A 20,645-nucleotide genomic window follows, 5' to 3' on the forward strand; every position below is an offset into this window, starting at 1 on the left:
AGAGGGGACAGAACCCCCCTGGCTGTGGCTGTGGGGTAACTGGGGACCCTATTGGGGACCCCATTGGGGGACTCAAATCAGGCTGGGAGCTCCCCAGGTGATGCAGAGCAAGGGGAAGGGACAGAACACCCCTGGGTGTGGCTGTGGGGTAATTTGGGGACCCCCCTCAGGCTGGGAGCCCCCCAGGGGATGCAGATGAAGGGAAGGGCTCTGGCTCAGCTCCTGCCCCCAGCAGGACCCCCGGGGTGGGTGAGGAGGGGGACAGTGACTGTGGGGAATCCCAGAACATTGGGGGAGCTGGAATGTTCAGGAATGTTCCAATACCATGGATGAGAGGGTGAAAAAAAAAATTTCACATTGTGGTAAAACTTCATTGTGGGGGGGGGGGGGGGGGGCAGCTCTGGGGGACCCGCTGTGCAAAGTGTAAACTGGGGGAAGAGCAGATCCAGCCCCTTGGGAATAGACCCCAACACAAAGGACATCCCTCAGGAGCAGATCTGTCCCTCTGGGAGGAGATCTGTCCCCAAAATCCAAACCCAGATCTGTCCCCCAAGTCCCAGCTGGAGCCCCTGGAGCTGCTGCTGAGGCTGAGGCAGTGCAGACACCCTGCTGGAGCCCCCAGATCCCACAGGAGGGGTCTGGGATCCCTCCAGGGGCAGATCCGTGTTCCAGGATCTCCGTGAGGAAACAGGTTGGTGTCTTTGGGCCTCTCCAAGGGCAGATCCATGTTCCAGGATGGCCTTGAGGGCACAGGTTGGTGTTTTCGGGCTCCTCCGAGGGCAGATCCATGTTCCATGGTCCTCTCTGAGGGCAGATCCATGTCCTGGGATCCTCCCGAGGGCGGGTCCCTGCTCTGGGGTCACTCCAGGGGCAGCTCCACGTCCTGGGAGCAGCCCTGGGGGTCACTCAGTGTCCTGGGGACACCCCCAGGGTCACTCTGTGTCCTGGGAGCAGCCCTGGGGTCACTCTGTGTCCTGGGGACACCCCCAGGGTCACTCCATGTCCCCAGAAGGAGCAGCCCCAGGGTCACTCTGTGTCCTGGGGACATCCCTGGGGGGTCACTCCATGTCCTGGGATCAGCCTGGGGGTCACTCTGTGTCCTGTGTCCATGCCCAGGGTCACACCGTGTCCCCAGGAAGGACAACCCAGGGGTCACTCCCTGTCCTGGGGACACCCCGGGGGTCACTCCATGTCCTGGGATCAGCCCTGGGGTCACTCCCTGTCCCGGGGACACCCCCGATCTCCGGCCAGGACCAACCACCCCTCCCCAGGCTCTCCCTCAGGACGAATCCCTGTCCAGGCTGCAGCCCAGGGCCTCGATATCGCTGCTGATGTGGGAAATCATCCTGTCCCACTCGTCCTCCTCCGAGGGCACGGACTGCTCGTCCGAGCTGCCGGCGGCGCCGGTGCCGTTGGAGGCCGAGGCGGCGCCCAGCGAGCGCCGGTACCGCCCGAAGCTGTCCGTGATGATGCCCCGGCCGTCCTTCACCCCGATGGTCTCCAGGAAGTTCTCAAAGTGCTGGCTGTCCTTCTCGGGGATGAAGGGACGCAGCCCTGCAGTGGGGACACGGAAAGGACACGGTGAGTGCTCGGGATGGGGATTCCTCGCCCGTGTCATTCCTGAGCCTTCCAGGAGGGACAGGGAGCTCCAAGTTCCCTTCCTCACCCCTGTGTCATTCCTGAGCCTTCCAGAAGGGACAGGGACCTCAACATTCCCCCTTTATTCACAGGGGATCCCAAGGGATTCCTCAATTTCTCACCCCTCTGTCATTCCTGAGCCTTCCAGGAGGGACACGGAGCTCCAAGTTCCCCCTTTATTCACATCTAAGACTTTCAGCCACCCCTCACTGAAGGCAAAACGTGGCTCAAGTGGGATTTTCTGAGCTCCCAAAGCTCCAGCATCTCGCTGGGCTTTGCTGAGCTTATCCCAATAATTTGTCCCATCAGGGGACAAATCTGTGCTGTCCCCACATAAGACACACTATTCCTGTCCTGTGGGGATTTTAAATTCCTGCCTCCTTTTCCTGGGATATCAGAGGGCAGCTGGCAGGCCCCAGGTGCTGTCAGACACGTTTTGTGCTCCTGACCTGTTTCCCTAGAAAATTAGAGGCCGGGTTGTTTAAATATCCCTGGGCTGGAGATTTCCAGGTTGGAATTAAATTCCCTGGCTCTGGAGGAGGTTTCTAGATTTGGGAGAGACTCCCAGGTCTGGAGGGGGTTCCCAGGTCTGGATTAGATCACCTGGATCTGGAGGAAGCTCCCAGGTGTTTCACAGCCAGGTGGGAGCAGGGAACAGCTCTGAGGAAAGCCTGAAGCTGTGGGATGAGCTGGGCTGGATGCACCAGCTGCCCTCAGCAATGAGGAAACCTCCACAGCAGAGATGGATTGGGATATTTCTCCACCCTGGAGCCTCCCAGCCCTTCACCCCGGGGCTGGTTCACTCACCCAGGAGCAGGAATTTCCTGCTGTCCCCGTAGAGCTGCTTGAGGTTGATGCAGAACTCGTGGATGGAGGCCCCGTTGCGGTACTCGTGCAGCAGCATGGCAAACTGCTGGATCTCCTGCGAGGACAGCTTCGTGCGCAGCTGGGGGGACACCACCAACACTCAGGGGGCTTGGGAATGGTGTTGGAACCCCAAGGGAGGGCTGGGGGGAGCTGTGGGGGTCACCAGAGCTGTGGTGGAGTCTCAGGGCATGAGGGGGTTTGGATGGTGGGAAAGGGAAAATGGGAGATGCTCCTGGGGGAGATGGAGGAGTCCTGGAGCTGCTCCAGGGCTGGGAATGTTCCCCTGGAGAGGAGAAGCTCCAGGGAGAGCTGAGGGTACCTAAAGGGGCTCCAGGAGAGCTGGAGAGGGGCTGGGGACAAGGGATGGAGGGACAGGACACAGGGAATGGCTTTGAGCTGACAGAAGGAGATTTAGGTGGGATGTTGGGAATTAGGAATTCCTGGCTGGGCTGGAATTCCCAGAGAAGTCAAGTTGGAATTTTCTGCTGGAAAAGGGGATCCAGGGCTGGGATTGTGCCCCTCTGCCCCCTCAGGTGAATCCCCACCTGCAGAGCTGCCCCAGGCCTGGAGCCCAAAATCCACAGGAGCTGCTGGAGAGATCCAGAGGAGGCCCCGGAGCTGCTCCAGGGCTGGGAGAGCTGGGAATGTTCCCCTGGAGAGGAGAAGCTCCAGGGAGAGCTCAGAGCCCCTGGCAGGGCCTGAAGGGGCTCCAGGAGAGCTGGAGAGGGACTGGGGACAAGGGATGGAGGGACAGGACACAGGGAATGGCTTCAAATTGGAAAAATGGTGATTTAGATGGGACCCTGGGGAGAAATTCTTACGGGATCCTGGGAAGAAATTCTTTACTGGGAGGGTAGTGAGGGACTGGAATGGATTTCCCAGAGAAGCTGTGGCTGCCCCTGGACCCATGGAAATACCCCAGGTAAGGCTGGAGCAGCCTGGGACAGTGGAAAGTCTCTGCTCACGGCAGGGGGAAGGATTTGATCATCTTTACAGCCCCTTCCCACCCAAACCCAGCCCACCATGGGCCCCTCTGAGCCCAGGCAGGCTGAGGCTGAGCTGCTCCTCCTCCCCAGCCCTGCCCCAGCCCTGCCCCAGGCTCACTGTCATCATGTAGTCCTGCAGCAGCTCGGTGGCCGTGGTGCTGAGCTCGCTCTCGCTGGCCGTGGTGACGTGTGGGGACGGGAAGGAGGACGGGGACGTGTCCCCTGCTTCCAGAGTGTCTGCAAAGGAACTGTCCCCGGGCAGGGTCAGCTCCCCACAGCCCCTGGAGCTGCTCCTGGGACTTTTGGGTGGCTTGTGCAGGGCCAGGAGCTGGACTCTGATCCTTGGGGTGCCTCCCAGCCCGGGATATTCCATGATTCTTAAGATCCTTGGGGTGCCTCCCAACCTGGGATATTCTGATTCTAAAACCCCCCCAGCTCCTGAGGGCACCCCAAGACCCCCAGGGAAGCAAACACTGCTTTGGTGACAATGACAACAAAGCTCTGTGTGGGGAATTATCCCTCTGCTGCTTTCTCATTGGGAACAACACAGGGAAAAATCCCCACACTCTGTACTTTGGGGATTGAATGTGTGATTTTCAATGAGGTTCCTAATTTTTCCATCTGAAACATTATCCTAGAGAATCCCTCTGTCTTGGCTATTCCAAGAGCATCCCTCCACATTCCTTGGGGTGCCCCCCAACCCGGGATATTCCATGATTCTAAAAACCCCCAGCTCCTGAGGGCACCCCAAGACCCCCAGGGAACCAACCACTGCTTTGGTGACAGTGATAATAAAGCTCTGTGTGGGGAATTATCCCTGTGCTGCTTCTTCATTGGGAACAACACAGGGAAAAATCCCCACACTCTGTACTTTGGGGCTTAAATGTGTGATTTTTCAATAAGTTTCCTAATTCCTCCATGTGAAATATTCCTAGAGGATCCCTCTGTGTTGGCTATTCCAAGAGCATCCCTCCACGTTAACCAGCAGTTTGTGTGTTAGGATTTCATCCCACAAACTCTGTCCGTGTCTCCAGTGACCCAGGAGGGAAAACCTTCCCAAATAACAAGTTTTTTGGGAAAAAAAAAAAAAAAAAAAAACAACCTTTCTCCCATCTGCAGCTGGTGATCCTGCACTGTGCTGACATAGGGATAGCAAGTGGATGTGACTGCCTGGAATGCTGAGGGCAGAAAACAATCCAGGCCTGGGCAGGATCCCTGCCAACCCTCCCTGATGTGCCCATGGCAGCAGATCTGGGATTATCCCAGCTCCAGGGGACAGGGATCACTCACAAAGTGCTGGCATCCGCCTCAAAGGGCTCCTTCACGTCCACTTTGGTGGAAGAGTCATCTGGAAGGAAAAGATTTCAGAGATGGAATGTGAGAGGCAAGAATTCGGTGTTGTCCCAAGCCAGGAGAGACACAAAGGGATTTCTGGAAGGGAAGAGGCCAGGAATGAGTGATTGGGTAAGAGGAAACAGCCTCAGGTTGTGCCAGGGCAGGTTTAGGCTGGAATTTAGGGAGATTCCTTCAGGGCAAGGCTGGTCAGGCATTGGAACAGGATGCCCAGGGAGGGGTGCAGCCCCCAGCCCTGTGGATGTGGCACCTGGGGACACGGTCAGGGCTGGGTGGGCTCGGGGGTCTCTGAGGCTGTTGAGGCTCAGCCATTGGTGCCTGGGGCTGTGTGTGGCCGTGGGGAGGGGGACAGCAGGGGACAGGCCCAGGGAGGGTGGCAGGGGCAGGGGACAGCCCCAGGGGACACCCACCGCTGTGCAGGGACAGCAGGGGACAGCCCCAGGGAGGCAGGGGACAGCAGGGACAGCCCCAGGGGCCCCAGGGGACACCCACCACTGTGCAGGGACAGCAGGGGACAGCCCCAGGGCAGCAGGGGACACCCACCGCTGTGCAGGGACAGCAGGGGACAGCCCTGGGGACACCCACCGCTGTGCAGGGACAGCAGGGGACACCCACCACTGTGCAGGGACAGCAGGGGACACCCACTGCTGTGCAGGGACAGCAGGGGACAGCCCTGGGGACACCCACCGCTGTGCAGGGACAGCAGGGGACACCCACCACTGTGCAGGGACAGCAGGGGACACCCACTGCTGTGCAGGGACAGCAGGGGACAGCCCTGGGGACACCCACCGCTGTGCAGGGACAGCAGGGGACAGGAGGGGACAGCAGGGGACACCCACCGCTGTGCAGGGACAGCAGGGGACAGCAGGGGACAGCCCTGGGGACACCCACCGCTGTGCAGGGACAGCAGGGGACAGCCCTGGGGACACCCACCGCTGTGCAGGGACAGGTGCCGTGTCGGCGTCGAGGCGCCGTCGAAGATGGCGCGGTCCAGGAAGTCGATGGTGGACTCGGTGTAAACGATCTGGAAGACTTGGCTGAGCAGGGAGCAGAGCTCCTCAGCGCCCACCTGGGAACAGCAGGGAGCTGAGGCACAGCCCAGGGAGGGACAGCCCCTCTCCCCTCGGCTCTGTGGGGTGCTGGTCCCCCCACGAGGACAGGGAAATGTAGAGACCCCCAGGACCATCCCCACCCTCTTCCATTTGGCAACAGGAGTTGGGATTCTCCAGCACCAACCCAGGAGCCCCCACATCCTCTTCTGAGGCTCCTCCGTGCAGCTCTCTGGGATTTTGGCTCATCCCAGAGGGTGCAGGAGCCCCAGGGGCTGTCAGAGCTGGGAATGAGGGGAGTGAAACTCCACCCTCAGTGGAGATCAGACTGGAATCTCTGGATCCAGACACTGGATGAAATAAATTCCCAGGTCAGCACAGGGAAAACACTCTGATCAGCAAAACCCTGTTGTGGGACTGTCCTCGTGGATTCTGTGCTGCTGCAGAAGGCTCTGGGGGACAGGGACCAAGGGAAATACTTTTTGGAGACCCTTTTGTGTCCCAGGGCTGGGACAGGGATCAGGATTCCTTCTCCAGGTGCTCCAACCACACCTGGCATCCCTAAACCTGTATCCCACGAGGAGTGAGAGCTCTGGGTGACAGGGACCAAGGGAAAAACACTTCCTGGAGACCCTCTTGTGTCCCAGGGTTGAGACAGGGATCTGAATTCCTTCTCCAGGTGCTCCAGCAATGCCCAACCACACCTGGCATCCCTCACAATCTGTGTCCCACGAGGAGTGAGAGCAGGACACACCACAGGATTTTGCCACTGTGCAGTTTATGGCTCCACCATCACCACAACCCAAGAGCCACAAAGCTCCCAGCAATCCCAGTGACTGTGGGGCCAGGCTGAGGCACTCCCAGGGTTTCCAGGCAGCTGTACCTTGCTCTCTGTGGCCAGCACCACCAGGCAGCAGCACTCCAGGGGCCCCCCTGCACTCTCTGACAGCGAGCCCGACGTCAGCGCCTTGGAGCCCTCGGCACACAGGCTCTGGCTTGGAGAGATCCCGGGATCCTGAGCTGAGGGGAGAGCACAGGTGAGGAAAAGGAAGGGCAGGGAGGGCACAGGATGGAGTCCTGCAGGTGAGGAAGAGCCCTGAAGCAGCAGAATGGGATGAGAGGACACAATCTTAAGCTGCGTCAAGGGAACTATAGATTGGATATTAAGAAGTTTTTCACAGAAAAAGTGATTAAATACTGGAATAGTCTGCCCATGGAGGTGGTGGAATCACCATCCCTGGATGTGTTTAAAAGGAAACTGGATGTGGCACTCGATGCCATGATCCAGTTGAGGTGTCAGGGCTGGGTTGGACTCGATGATTTTGAAGGTCTCTCCCAACCCGCACATTCTGTGATTCTGTGAAAACGCTCCAGTTTGGAGCTGGATTTAACAGCACTCTGGCTGTTTTCACTGCTTAGAATCCCATCACCATATTTCCATCCCCTGAGGCATTTATTCCTTTATTCCACAGCTTGTCCATGAGTTTTGTAATCAGATAAATCCCTGGCTCAGCCTTTCCCAACTCCCTGTTCCCAAACCATGCAGGTGCCTGTCCATGGGGTTTGTAATCAGGTAAATCCCTGGCTCAGCCTTTCCCAGCTCCCTGTTCCTAAACCATGCAGGTGTGACATGCACAGGACAGGGAATGAGGTGTCATGGAATGTTTTGTGTTGGAGAGACTTTTAAACCCACCCAGCCCCACACCCTGCCATGGGCAGGGACATCTCCCCCTGTCCCAGGTGGCTCTGTGTCCCTTGGGGGGGTGTCCTGGGTTGTGGTGTGGGATGTACACAAAGCATTTACTCTATCACCATCTTCATGAACTGTTAAAACCAAGCGGGGCAGAGCTCTAGTGTTGGGCTCTTCTGCTCATGGCCCATCAATGCCTTGCCCAGGACTCACAGGGAACTCCCTCCAGGAGCTCTCTCTGTTTAATGGGCCATCAAGGAGCCACTGCACGACTCCTCATCCCATTGGGAGATGCTCCCAATGCCCAGGGGGAGGAGCCAAGCATTCCCACCTGGAGAGAATCTGGGATTTGGGACAGGACAAGCAGCCCTGAGCCACTGGATTCCCAGAGGAGCAGAGCTCCCAGACCTTTCTGTGGGATCACTGCTTCAGGAAGAGCCCCTCACCTGGACTGCTCCCCCCACCCTGCTCAGGGTGTGTTCTGACTCTGGCAGTGCTCCTTTGTGTTATTGCATTGATTTTATTTTATTTTTATTTTATTTTTTATTATTTATTTTATTTTATTTTATTTTATATTTTATATTTATTTTATTTTATCTTATTTTATTTTATTTCATTTTATCTTATTTTATTTTATTTCATTTTGTTTATTTTATTTTTATTTTATTTTATCTTATTTTATTTTTGGTTTATTTTATTTTATTTTATTTTTATTTTTTTTAATTTTATTTTACTTTATTTTATATTTTATATTTATTTTATTTTATCTTATTTTATTTTGTTTATTTCATTTTGTTTATTTTATTTTTATTTTATTTTATTTTATCTTATTTTATTTTTGGTTTATTTTATTTTATTTTATTTTAATTTTTTTTAATTTTATTTTACTTTATTTTATATTTTATATTTATTTTATTTTATCTTATTTTATTTTTGGTTTATTTTATTTTATTTTTATTTTATTTTATTTTACTTTATTTTATATTTTATATTTATTTTATTTTATTTTATCTTATTTTATTTTGTTTATTTTTATTTTATTTTATATTTATTTTATATTTATTTTATATTTATTTTATTTTATTTTATTTTATTTTTACCTTTTTACCTTTCTTCTTATTAAATTATATCTCTGACTTGGAGCCTCTCATTCGTTTTGCTTTTCAAACCACAACAGGGAGGACAATCCCCACCCCCGTGGCCACAGCTCACCTGTCTTGAGCACCACCAGGTGAGCGGAGTCGTCGCGGATGTAGGAGACGGAGGCGATGTCGTGGATGGGCACCCTGAGGATCAGATCCTCCCCGTCCCTCCACACCAGTTTGATGTTGTAGGCAGAGAGGCTGATGACTGCATCGTGCTCTGGGCTCAGCTGTCCCGGGAGCTGGTGGGCTCTCTGCAACACCGGGATCCACAGGGGTTTACTTATGGAAGGAGTTCAAGGATTATCCAACTCCCTGCCACGGGGAGGGACAACTTCCACTGTCCCAGGCTGCTCCCCATCCATCCAACCTGGCCTGGAACACTCCCAGGGATGGGGCCACAGCTGCTCTGGGAAATCCCACTCGCATAGGGCTGTTTCTCCTTTGGGAAATCCATTCCAGCCCCACACTGCCCTCCATGGGGTGTTTCCTCTTTTCCAGCCCCACACTGCTCTCCATGGGGTGTTTTCTCTTTGGGAAATCCATTCCAGCCCCACACCTCCTCCCAGGGGTGTTTCTCCTTTGGGAAATCCATTCCAGCCCCACACCTCCTCCCAGGGGTGTTTCTCCTTTGGGAAATCCATTCCAGCCCCACATTCCAGCCCCACAGCTCCTTCTCAGGGGTATTTCCCCTTTGGGAAATCCATTCCAGCCCCACACTGCCCTCCCAGGGCTGTTTCCCCTTTAGGAACAGCTTTCCCTCCCACCCATGGAACAGCAGAAGGGAGAGCAGCACCTGGCTGAGCCCCCAGCCCTGAGGGAGCCCCCTGAGCCTGGATTTTTGCCCTCTGGAGCCCCAGAGCAGGTGAGTGCCCACCTTGGCGTTGTCGATCAAGTGCAGGATCTCGGTGCGGCTGGAGGGGTTCAGGTAGCCCGGGATGGACGTCAGCTGCCCTAAATACTGGGAGAGAAGAGCCACACCATTACCACAGCTCAGACACCATCCTGGATGTGGCAAAACGAGTCATGGACACGCTCCAAGGAAAAACTGGACACGGGTGAGAGGTGGGAATGTTCGCTTGGAAAAACAGAACTCCACAGAAAGCTCAGAGCCCCTCCCAGTGCATGAGAGGCTTTGGGAGAGGAACTCTGGATAAGGGGGAACGGGTTTCCAGTGGGATATTAGAAAGGAATGCCCCAAAAAGCAGAGCCCTGGGGGTACCTTGACCTCCTTCTCGATGTAGTCGTGGAGCAGCAGGTCGGGCTCCACGCGGTCGGGCAGCGCCACCAGCACCGTGTGCAGCGGGCGCCGCTCCTGCGCCTTCTCCTGGGCCTTCTTGTCCCGGCCCTTCTCCCCCTTCAGGAACACTCGCTTGAACGGGGACACCAGCCCGGGCTGGGGAGAGAAACAGGAGCACCAGGATCAGCCTGGGAAAGGGGGTTTGGGGGCCTCTCCTGCCCAATGAATCTCAGTTCCATCCCTGCTGGATTTGCCCCACCAGGTTTGGAGCTGGAACAGGGACACGATCCTGGGCTGGGGAGAGCAAAGGGAGCACTGGGAAAGGCTGGGAAAGGGGTTTGGGGGGCTCTGGCAGCCCCTCTTGGCCTGGTGACCCCCAATCCCATCCTGCTGGTTTTGCCCCAAGGAGAATGCCTTGAACAGGGACACAATCCCGGGCTGGGGAGAGCAACGGGAGCACCAGGATCAGCCTGGGAAGGGGGTTTGTGCCCCACAGAACAGTGACAGGTCTGGAGCTTGAACAGGGACACAACCCCGGGCTGGGGAGAGAAACAGGAGAAACCAGGATCAGTCTGGGAAAGGGGTTTGGCTCTGGCAGCCCCTCCTGCCCCATGAACCTCAATCCCATCCCTGCTGGTTTTGCCCCACAGGACAATGCCTTGAACAGGGACACAATCCCGGGCTGGGGAGAGCAACAGGAGCACCAGGATCAGCCTGGGAAGGGGGTTTGTGCCCCACAGAACAGTGACAGGTTTGGAGCTTGGACAGGGACACAATCCTGGGCTGGGGAGAGAAACAGGAGAAACCAGGATGAGTCTGGGAAAGGGGTTTGGCACTGGGGGAGCTCTGGCAGTTCCTCCTGCCTGGTGACCCTCAGTCCCATCCTGCTGGATTTGCCCCACCAGGTTTGGAGCTTGAACGGGGACACGAGCCCGGGCTGGGGAGAGCAAAGGGAGCACTGGGAAAGGCTGGGAAAGGGGTTTGGGGGGCCTCTGGCAGCCCCTCTTGGCCTGGTGACCCCCAATCCCATCCTGCTGGTTTTGCCCCACCAGGTTTGGAGCTTGAACAGGGACACGAGCCTGGGCTGGGGAAAGCAAAAGGAGAAACCAGGATCAGGCTGGGAAGGTGTAGAAACATCCGTGACTTACAGGGACAAGGGACTCTGCAGAGCTGAGATATTCCAGAATATGTGGGTTTATTGCAGGGCCGTGGGTAGAAAGGGCTTTGCCTTCAGCCACCAGCCTGGGCTGGAGGGAAGTCCCAGAGAGAGAAGGAGAGAGAGCAAAGAGGGTTTGGGCTGAGGAGAGGGGAGAGAGAGCAAGGGGCAGGGTCAGAGTGCAGGGGGAAGAGCAGGGAAAGGAGAGCGAGGTCCAGAGAGAGCCAGGTCCTGGTTCCAATCCATTCTATCTCCTTTTGTGATGAATATTCTAATTTACAGTGACCAACCAACACAAGACACAAAATCCTATAGAATCTCCACACAGCCTGTAAGAACTACTACATTACCATGTGTTATATTTTAAACTCTAAAAACGACTCTTTAGACTTTTCTGTTTTGCTGCATTGACCTTTGGATCCCTCAGGCAGCAGAAGGGGATTGTTCAATCCAAAGGGATTCTCCTCCAGCTGCCCAGGCTGTTGTTTTCAGGTTCTATAGTGACTAAACTCAGTATCCTACAACTCAAAGCCAGCTTCCATTTCTATTTCCATTACAGGTTTCATATTTTCAGAATCTTTTGCCAAGCAATCATATTTATAAGGTTTCCCTGATTCATCTTTCCCAACAGGAAAGGGGTTTGGCACTGGGGGGGCTCTGGCAGCCCCTCCTGCCCTGTGACCCCCAATCCCATCCCTGCTGGTTTTGCCTCACAGGACAACAACAGGTTTGGAGCTGTAAATTCATGGGTTTTTCCAAAGAAAAGCCTTTTCCTGGGATACAGAACAAAGTGCTGGGTGTTCCCACTACCAAAATGTGGTGGTTTCCCCCAAAAGTCACTGTGTTCAGCCCTCCAGGTAAGAGAAATAGAACTCTCATACACAACAATATTTTCCAGGTGAACAGGTGGATCCAGAGGGGTTTTGTGCCTCCCTGAGGATCTGCTGGGCCAACTCAACCAGGAATGCCAAAAAGAAACCATCCAGGGGTGTTCCAAGGACACCCCAAACAATGAGAAAATGATCCCAGAAAGTGAATTTCCCTGGGGAAAAATGGGAAATTCCCAACCCTGAAGTGCCAGGTTTGGAAAAGCACTGGAGCAAACACAAAGGCTCCCAGCTGTCCTTTGGCATTGGAATATCACATGGATCTCACCAAATGGAGTATTTTCCATGCTGGAAAATGATTGGGAACATCCCCAAACTGCTCCAATTCCGGGTTTAGCAGGAGAAGTGGGTGTTTGGAGCAGACAGAGACAGATCCATGGCTGGATCTCTGAACTCCTTGGATTTGTGACTCCAATTCCCTGGTGGCCTCAGCCCCCCACCCCTCAGGACAATCACAGCCTGGCTTTTCTGATCCTCATGGGCCAGGGGAAGGAATTTGGGATGTGAAGGGGCAGAGAACACCCTTCCTATGGTGAATTAATTAAATACAAAGCAAGGAAAAGCTCCTGGGACAACAGGAGTTACCAGCTCACACAGCCTGGCCTGGAAAAACATCCCTGGGATCAGGGAGACAAAAATGAAAGGATCCTACAGGGCAGAGAGGAGAGGAGAGAGCTCCACAGCTCTGCCTCAGGAGCAGCAGGGTGGAGTTTTGGGAAGAATCTCTACACAAAACAACCAGGAGAAAGACCCCAAGATCCTCAATAAACATATTCCATAATCCTGCCGAGGGGCTGGGACTCTGGGGAGAGGGAAATCCTGGACACAACAGGCCTGGGGAGGCCCCAGCTTGGGGATATCCCACCTGAAATCCTGCCTAAAAATCCCTGAGGATGAAATTCCACGGGGATCTCTCAGGATCCCAAAGCCGAGCCAATCCCTAAAACTGCAGCTCCACAGGGATCTCTGAGGATCCCAAAGCAGAGCCAATCCCTAAAGATGAAATTCCACAAAAATCTCTCAGGATCCCAAAGCAGAGCCAATCCCAAGGCAGAGCCAATCCCTAGGGATGAAATTCCACAAAAATCTCTCAGGATCCCAAAGGCTGCAGCTCCACAGGAATCCCTCAGGATCCCAAAGCAGAGCAAATCCCTAAGGATGAAATTCCACAAAAATCTCTCAGGATCCCAAAGCAGAGCCAATCCCAAGGCAGAGCCAATCCCTAGGGATGAAATTCCACAGGAAACTCTCAGGATCCCAAAGCAGAGCCAATCCCTCAGGATCCCAAAGCAGAGCAAATCCCTAAAACTGCAGCTCCACAGGATTTTCTCAGGATCCCAAAGCAGAGCCAATCCCTAGGGATGAAATTCCACAGGGATCTCTCAGGATCCCAAAGCAGAGCCAATCCCTAAAAATGCAGTTCCACAAAAATCCCTCAGGATCCCAAAGCAGAGCCAATCCCTAGGGATGAAATTCCACAAAAATCCCTCAGGATCCCAAAGCAGAGCAATGCAGGGACGTCCCCCTGGGATCAAAGTGTACCCAGACACTTCCCCCTCCAGCAGGCAGCACCCAGACCCCCCCCCAATCCAGAGGACCCCCCTTTCCCGCGGGCTGTGCCGGGATCACCCTGTGCCCCCCAATCCAGAGGACCCCCCTTTCCCCCAGGCTGTGCCCCCTGGGAGGGCTGGGGTCACCCAGACCCCCCCAGTCCAGAGGACCCCCCTTTCCCCCAGGCTGTGCCCCACGGCAGGGCTGGGCTCACCCTGTGCCCCCCTGGGGAGGAGGAATGGGGGGCTCCAGCCCCGGGTTGTGACGCAGCCCCAAAACACCTTCTTCTTTTTGGGGTTCCCCAAGCCCAGCACCCACCTCGTCCTCCATGGGGCTCCCAGCAGGGCTGAGCAGTGCTGGGGGGGCTCTGGGGGGCTCTGGGGGGCTCGGGGAAGGCTCTCCTCGCCCTGGGGGTGCCGGAATTTGGGGCTCTGGGGGCAGGAAGTGCCGCGGTTTCCTCTGCCCCACGTCACGGGCTGAGCTGGGGAGGGACCCACGAGCCTGTTCCCTGTTCTCACCCCGCCCTGTGCACCCCAAAATCCCCTGAAAACACCCCAAAATCCCCTGAAAACACCCCAAAATCCTCTGAAAACACCCCCAAATCCTCTGAAAACACCCCAAAATCCCTGCAAACACCCCAAAATCCTCTGAAAACACCCCAAATCCCCTGAAAACACCCCCAAATCCCCTGAAAACACCCCCAAATACCTGCAAACACCCCAAAATCCCCTGAAAACACCCCAAATCCCCTGCAAACACCCCAAAATCCCCTGAAAACACCCCAAATCCCCTGAAAACACCCCAAAATACCTGCAAACACCCCAAAATCCTCTGAAAACACCCCAAATCCTCTGAAAACACCCCAAAATCCCTGCAAACACCCCAAAATCCCCTGAAAACACCCCAAAATCCCCTGAAAACACCCCCAAATCCCTGCAAACACCCCAAATCCTCTGAAAACACCCCAAATCCCCTGAAAACACCCCAAATCCCTGCAAACACCCCAAATCCCCTGAAAACACCCCAAAATCCCTGAAAACACCCCAAAATCCCCTGAAAACACCCCAAATCCCCTGAAAACACCCCAAATCCTCTGAAAACACCCCAAAATCCCTGAAAACACCCCAAATCCCCTGAAAACACCCCAAATCCCCTGAAAACACCCCAAATCCTCTGAAAACACCCCAAATCCCTGCAAACACCCCAAATCCCCTGAAAACACCCCAAATCCCCTGAAAACACCCCAAAATCCTCTGAAAACACTCCCAAATCCCCTGAAAACACCCCAAATCCCCTGAAAACACCCCAAAATCCCCTGAAAACACCCCAAAATCCCTGAAAACACCCCCAAATCCCCTGAAAACACCCCAAAATCCCCTGAAAACACCCCAAAATCCTCTGAAAACACCCCAAATCCCCTGAAAACACCCCAAAATCCCCTGAAAACACCCCAAATCCTCTGAAAACACCCCAAATCCCCTGAAAACACCCCAAAATCCCTGAAAACACCCCAAAATCCCCTGAAAACACCCCAAATCCCCTGAAAACACCCCAAAATCCTCTGAAAACACCCAAAATCCCCTGAAAACACCCCAAAATCCCCTGAAAACACCCCAAATCCCCTGAAAACACCCCAAATCCCCTGAAAACACCCCAAAATCCCTGAAAACACCCCAAAATCCCTGAAAACACCCCAAATCCCCTGAAAACACCCCAAAATCCTCTGAAAACATCCCAAAATCCTCTGAAAACACCCCAAATCCCTGAAAACACCCCAAAATACCTGAAAACACCCCAGATCCCCTGAAAACACCCCAAAATCCCCTGAAAACACCCCAAAATCCTCTGAAAACACCCCCAAATCCTCTGAAAACACCCCAAAATCCCCTGAAAACACCCCAAATCCCCTGAAAACACCCCAAAATCCCCTGAAAACACCCCAAAATCCTCTGAAAACACTCCCAAATCCCCTGAAAACACCGCAAATCCCCTGAAAACACCCCAAAATCCTTCATTCTCTGCCCCCAGGAGGGAAATATCCCCTGTGCCAAGAGAGGCTGAGTCCAAATTTTCTCCCCCAAACTCAGAGTTGTTTTGTTCCCACACCAGGATGGATCCCAGAGGATTTTCTGATCCCAAAAGATTTTCCAATCCCAATAATCCCAGAGTTTACTGAGTCCAGGGATTGTTAAAACTTCTTCCTGCCCATAGAAAGATCCCTGGCAGTGCACAGGGACAGGGTTTGGAGCAGCCTGGGACAGTGGAATTTCCTCCACCACCCCAATTCCTGATCTCCCAGCAAACACCAGCAGATCCCAAAGGATGGATGTAGAAACATCCGTGACTTACAGGGACAAGGGACTCTGCAGAGCTGAGATATTCCAGAATATGTGGGTTTATTGCAAGGGTGGTGGGTACAAAGGGCTTTGCCTTCAGCCACCAGCCTGGGCTGGAGGGAAGTGCCAGAGAGAGAAGGAGAGAGAGCAAAGAGGGTTTGGGCTGAGGAGAGGGGAGAGAGAGCAAGGGGCAGGGTCAGAGTGCAGGGGGAAGAGCAGGGAAAGGAGAGCGAGGTCCAGAGAGAGCCAGGTCCTGGTTCCAATCCATTCTATCTCCTTTTGTGATGAATATTCTAATTTACAGTGACCAACCAACACAAGACACAAAATCCTATAGAATCTCCACACAGCCTGTAAGAACTACTACATTACCATGTGTTATATTTTAAACTCTAAAAACTCCTCTTTAGACTTTTCTGTTTTGCTGCATTGACCTTTGGATCCCTCAGGCAGCAGAAGGGGATTGTTCAATCCAAAGGGATTCTCCTCCAGCTGCCCAGGCTGTTGTCTTCAGGTTATAGAGTAACTAAACTCAGTGTCCTACAACTCAAAGTACACTTTCATTTCAATTACAGGTTTCACATTTTCAGAATCTTTTGCTAAACAATCATATTTATAAGGTTTCCCTGATTCATCTTTCCCAACAGATGGATCCTCTAAAATCCTCTTTATCCCAAAGAGCAGAGGGGCTGCAGCCCTGGGGCAGCTCTGGATCTCTCCAGCAGGGCTGGGGCAGCTCTGCAGGTGGGGAATCCCCTGGAAGGACAGAATTCCCCAATTCCTGCTGCCCACACTGAGATCAACCCACCACAGGGCTGGATATTCTGGATAACAAAGGAATTCCAAAAAGAATTTCCCCCAAAGATGCAACTCCAAGCTCAGCAACTCCACGTTTTATGAGGGAAATGCTGAAGCAGCTGCTGAAAGAGGGAAAACGGCACCAACCTCAGTCACCCCGAGCTGGGAAAGGTGGGGATTTCATGCTGAAAGCTGATTAAACAGAGAATTTCCCTCAGGGAAACCCTGCCCCACACTTCTCCTGGGAATAAACAGCTCAGGGAACATCCACCTCACCTGGAACACCAACCCCTGCCAGCCCTGGGCACGTCCCATGGAATTCCAGGGCTCCAGGTGGATCCACAACTTGTGGGAAATGTGTTTTTTTACCCCAGGACAGCTCCACATTCCCACTGGGATAACCACGAGTGAGATCCAGGGGCCAGGAGCTGCTGGGAAGGAATTCCAGGGCTCCAGTTTAACCCAGTTCAGGTTTTTTTATCCAAATCTGGGCTCAACCCCAAAACCAGGCTGGGATTTTTCCTCTTTATCCCAACCAAACCTGTCCTGAGCTCCCTTTGGAGCAGCACTGAGGGGACTCAAATCCTTCATTTCAGCTCAGAATGGTGCTGGGATCATCCACAGGGTGGGAAAAGCAGGAATAAGGGTTTTCCCTGCAGCTGGAACTCCTGAGGAAGACACAGATCTCCAGTTTCTCCCCAAAATCTCCAGTTTCTCCCCAAAATCTCAATTTTCTACTCAAAAATCTCCAGTTTTTCCCCAAAATCTCCAGTTTTTCCCCAAAATCTCCAGTTTTTTCCCAAAAATCTCCAGTTTCTCCCAAAAAATCTCCAGTTTTTTCCCAAAATCTCCAGTTTCTACCCAAAATCTCATTTTTCCCCCAAAATCTCCAGTTTCTTCCCCAAAAATCTCCAGTTTCTACCCAAAAATCTCAATTTCCTACCCAAAAATCTCCAGTTTCTCTCCAAAATCTCCAGTTTTTCCCAAAAATCTTCAGTTTCTCCCCAAACTCTCCACTTTCTCCCCAAAATCTCCAGTTTTTACTCAAAAATCTCCAGTTTCTCCCCAAAAATCTCCATTTTCTCCCCAAAACTTTGGGATCAAACCCATCCCCAGCTCCCCCAGGACACAAAAATGGGCTGAAAAGGAGGAAAATCAGGGCAAAAGCTGCAGTTTTGAGCCCCCGAGACACAACAAAAACATGAATTAGGAGATGGATGAGTTAAATTAATTTGCATTAGCAATAATACTCATAAATTAGTCGCTCTATAATTAATATCCCCATCAATGAATGAGCTGTTTAAAGCCCTCAGTGGCGGGGGGAGGGTTGGGGTGGGGGGTTTGGGGAGGGATCGGGGTGGAATTTCACGGGAAAGCTCCGAACAGCCCCGGGAGGGGTCGGGCACCACCGGGAGGGTCCCGGTCTCACCTTCTTGCCCTTCCTGCCCTCCTCCTCCATGGCTCCGGTTCCAGCGGCGGCGGCGGCCCGGGCCCCCCCCGGGGCATCCCGGCCAGGGGGAGCGGCGGGGCCTCAGAGCGCGGCGGCGGCGGTGGTGGCGGGGATCATGTCCCGCGCGGTTCCCGCTCCAGCCCCGCGCTCTGATCCCGTTCCCGGTGCCGTTCTCGCTCCCGCTGTCGATCCCGGTCCCGGCGCCGCCTCAGCGCCCGCGGCTCGGCCCCGCCGCCATCTTGGGCGGCGCCTTCGTGTGACGTCATAGTCCCGCCGCCGGGGGGAGAAGAGAGTACTGCGCATGCGCCGCGCGCTGGGCACGGTAAGCCGCGCCCACCCAAAACCACGCCCTCGTTCGCTGAACACTATTGGCCACGCCCACTCTAAACCGCGCCCTGATTAGCTAAACCCTATTGGCTACGCCCATCAGCCTGAGGCCACGCCCACTCTAAACCACGCCCTTATTCGCTAAACCCTATCGGCCACGCCCATCAGTCTGAGGTCACGCCCACCCTAAACCACGCCTCCAAACTGTTAACCCCGCTGACCACGCCCATCACTCTGACACCACGCCCCCCTAACCTGGACCACGCCCTCAATTGGTCAACCCTGCTGGCCACGCCCACCACACTGAGACCCCGCCCCCATAGCCCCGCCTTCATTATGACGCAGTATATATAATATATATTTTTATATATATATTATAAAAATAGAATATATAGTATATATAATAAATATATATTTATATATTTATGTAAAAAATATATTATGCTACATTATACGTAAATATATATTATTATAGATATAATATATAAATATATACTGGTGGCCACGCCCACCGCCGCTGACCACGCCCCCTTATAGCCCCGCCCACCCATGCTTCGCACGCTTATATATAACGTCATCAGGAGGCGCCCGCTCTCTCCGCCATGGCCGCCGCCGCAGCAGCAGCAGGAGGTGAGGGCGCGATGGCGGCCCGAGCTCATCCCGCTCCATCCGCCGCCATCCGCCGCCGTGAGGGGCCGGGGGCTGCCGGGGGTGTCCCGGGGCACCCCGGGGGGCTCGAGGCTCCCTCGGGATCCGTTTCCCGCCGCAGTCTCCAGCATGGCGGGGCCTGCCGTGGCCTCGGCCATTCCTGTAGCGCTGCCAGAACATCCCGGGGCCGTTTGAGGCCGCTCCCGGCGCTTCCCGGGGCCGGTTATAGAAACCCCGGACATTCCCCGGGCTGGGGGGGACGTGGGGGAGCCCCGAACCCCCGGGTGGGCTCGGTGACATTCCTGCCCTTTCCCATTCCAGGCTCCTGCTCCGAGCATCCAGAGCGATTCAGGAAGAAGGAGATGGATTCAAGGGACCTGCCACCGTAATTGTGGTTAATTAAGACCAGCGAGGCCTCGGCCCCTCATCTCCCAGGGCTGGAATTCCCTGGGAATGCCGTGAGCTGGGACATGGAGCTCCTTGGCAGGATTTATCCACCTGTCCAGGTGAGGATCCTCCCCAGATCTACCGCTGGCACTTTGGAATTCCACGGGAATTCGGGGGAATTTTTCTCCTGGGAGTCTGGGCATGTCCCTGTGTCACCCTGGGCTGTCCTTGTGTCACCCCCAGACATTCCTGGGCCATCCCAAGTGGGATTTGGGGGATTTTTGGAGGGTGGGGACACCAAGGACAGTGACATTCCTGCCCTTCCTATTCCAGGCCCTCTCTGTGCTGATCCAGAGGAATTCAGGAAGGAGAAAGTGCAACATTCTTGTCACTGTAATTAACCCAGTGCTGGTTAATTAACGCTGCCAGAAGCTTCAGCTCATCCCACCCTTCCCAGGCCAGTTGTTCCACAGGGATTTATCCAGTGACAGAAGGAGAAGCTGGAGCAGCGTGGCAGATTCTCTATGGAAAAAAAAGGAACATTCAGCAACTCCAAAATCAAGGAATTAAACATAAGCCTGTTGTTTTTCCGTGTTTTGGTTCCAAAGTTGTTTTTCTTTCTGTTTTTGGTAAAAAGGGATAAAAATGGGAGGGGAGGGAGATGATCCAGGTGCTGGAGCAGAGATTCCCAGGGGATCAGGGACCCACCCCGTGTCCCCAGGGTTACCTGGACTGGCTGTCCCCATGTCCCAGGGTCTGGTGGCCCCCTTTCCCTGAACCACAGTGTCCCCAGTGTCCCAATGTCCTTGGGTCCTGGTTTTCCCTTGTGCCTGTGCTCATGTCCTGTGTCCCCCAATCCCTGGAGTGGCTGTTGAGCTGGGACAGGGACACTCTGGCTGGGAGCAGGGACAGGGACAGTTTCCAGCTGGAAGAAGGTGGCTCTGGTGTATTCCTGCTGAGATCTGGGAAACTCCTGAGGAGCTGCTCCTGCACCAGAACCCATGAAATAACTCCGTTTCATGGCTCAAACAATCAAATGAATGGATCAGTTAGTTAATGGAGCAGATAATAACGTTAATAAGTCAAATACATTATCAGAATGTTGTAAGATAAAACTGTTACTGATTGATCCACATTGTT

The 20,645-nt window shown here is 53.9% G+C and overlaps 1 protein-coding gene and 1 long non-coding RNA gene across 4 annotated transcripts; one reads left to right on the forward strand and one right to left on the reverse strand.

Annotated features, from left to right (window-relative positions):
* Nucleotides 1–368: 368 nt before the first annotated feature.
* Nucleotides 369–18,393, reverse strand: CCM2 (CCM2 scaffold protein). Of its 3 annotated transcripts, XR_014590580.1 has the most exons (11): nt 18,123–18,393; nt 9,948–10,121; nt 9,603–9,686; nt 8,796–8,979; nt 6,777–6,913; nt 5,778–5,913; nt 4,782–4,839; nt 3,610–3,739; nt 2,446–2,584; nt 1,206–1,554; nt 369–1,081 (listed from the first exon to the last, which is right to left on the reverse strand). XR_014590580.1 is itself a non-coding variant. In XM_083865505.1 (10 exons), the coding sequence occupies exons 1-10, from the start codon at nt 18,150–18,152 to the stop codon at nt 1,280–1,282; spliced, it is 1,347 nt and encodes a 448-aa protein (XP_083721631.1). In that variant the 5' UTR covers nt 18,153–18,393; the 3' UTR covers nt 369–1,279. The 3 variants fall into 3 exon arrangements, 2 of the variants coding, with proteins under 2 accessions (XP_083721631.1, XP_083721632.1); XM_083865505.1 differs by having other exon boundaries at nt 369–1,554; XM_083865506.1 differs by lacking the exon at nt 9,948–10,121 and having other exon boundaries at nt 369–1,554.
* Nucleotides 18,394–19,001: 608 nt separating this feature from the next.
* Nucleotides 19,002–20,099, forward strand: LOC310919697. Its single transcript, XR_014591841.1, has 3 exons — nt 19,002–19,100; nt 19,440–19,624; nt 19,839–20,099. It is a non-coding gene; the product is annotated as an uncharacterized lncRNA (long non-coding RNA).
* The last annotated feature ends 546 nt before the right edge of the window (nt 20,100–20,645 follow it).

Source organism: Zosterops lateralis, assembly GCF_965231275.1.
Source record: "Zosterops lateralis genome assembly, chromosome: 1".
Taxonomy (NCBI): domain Eukaryota; kingdom Metazoa; phylum Chordata; class Aves; order Passeriformes; family Zosteropidae; genus Zosterops; species Zosterops lateralis.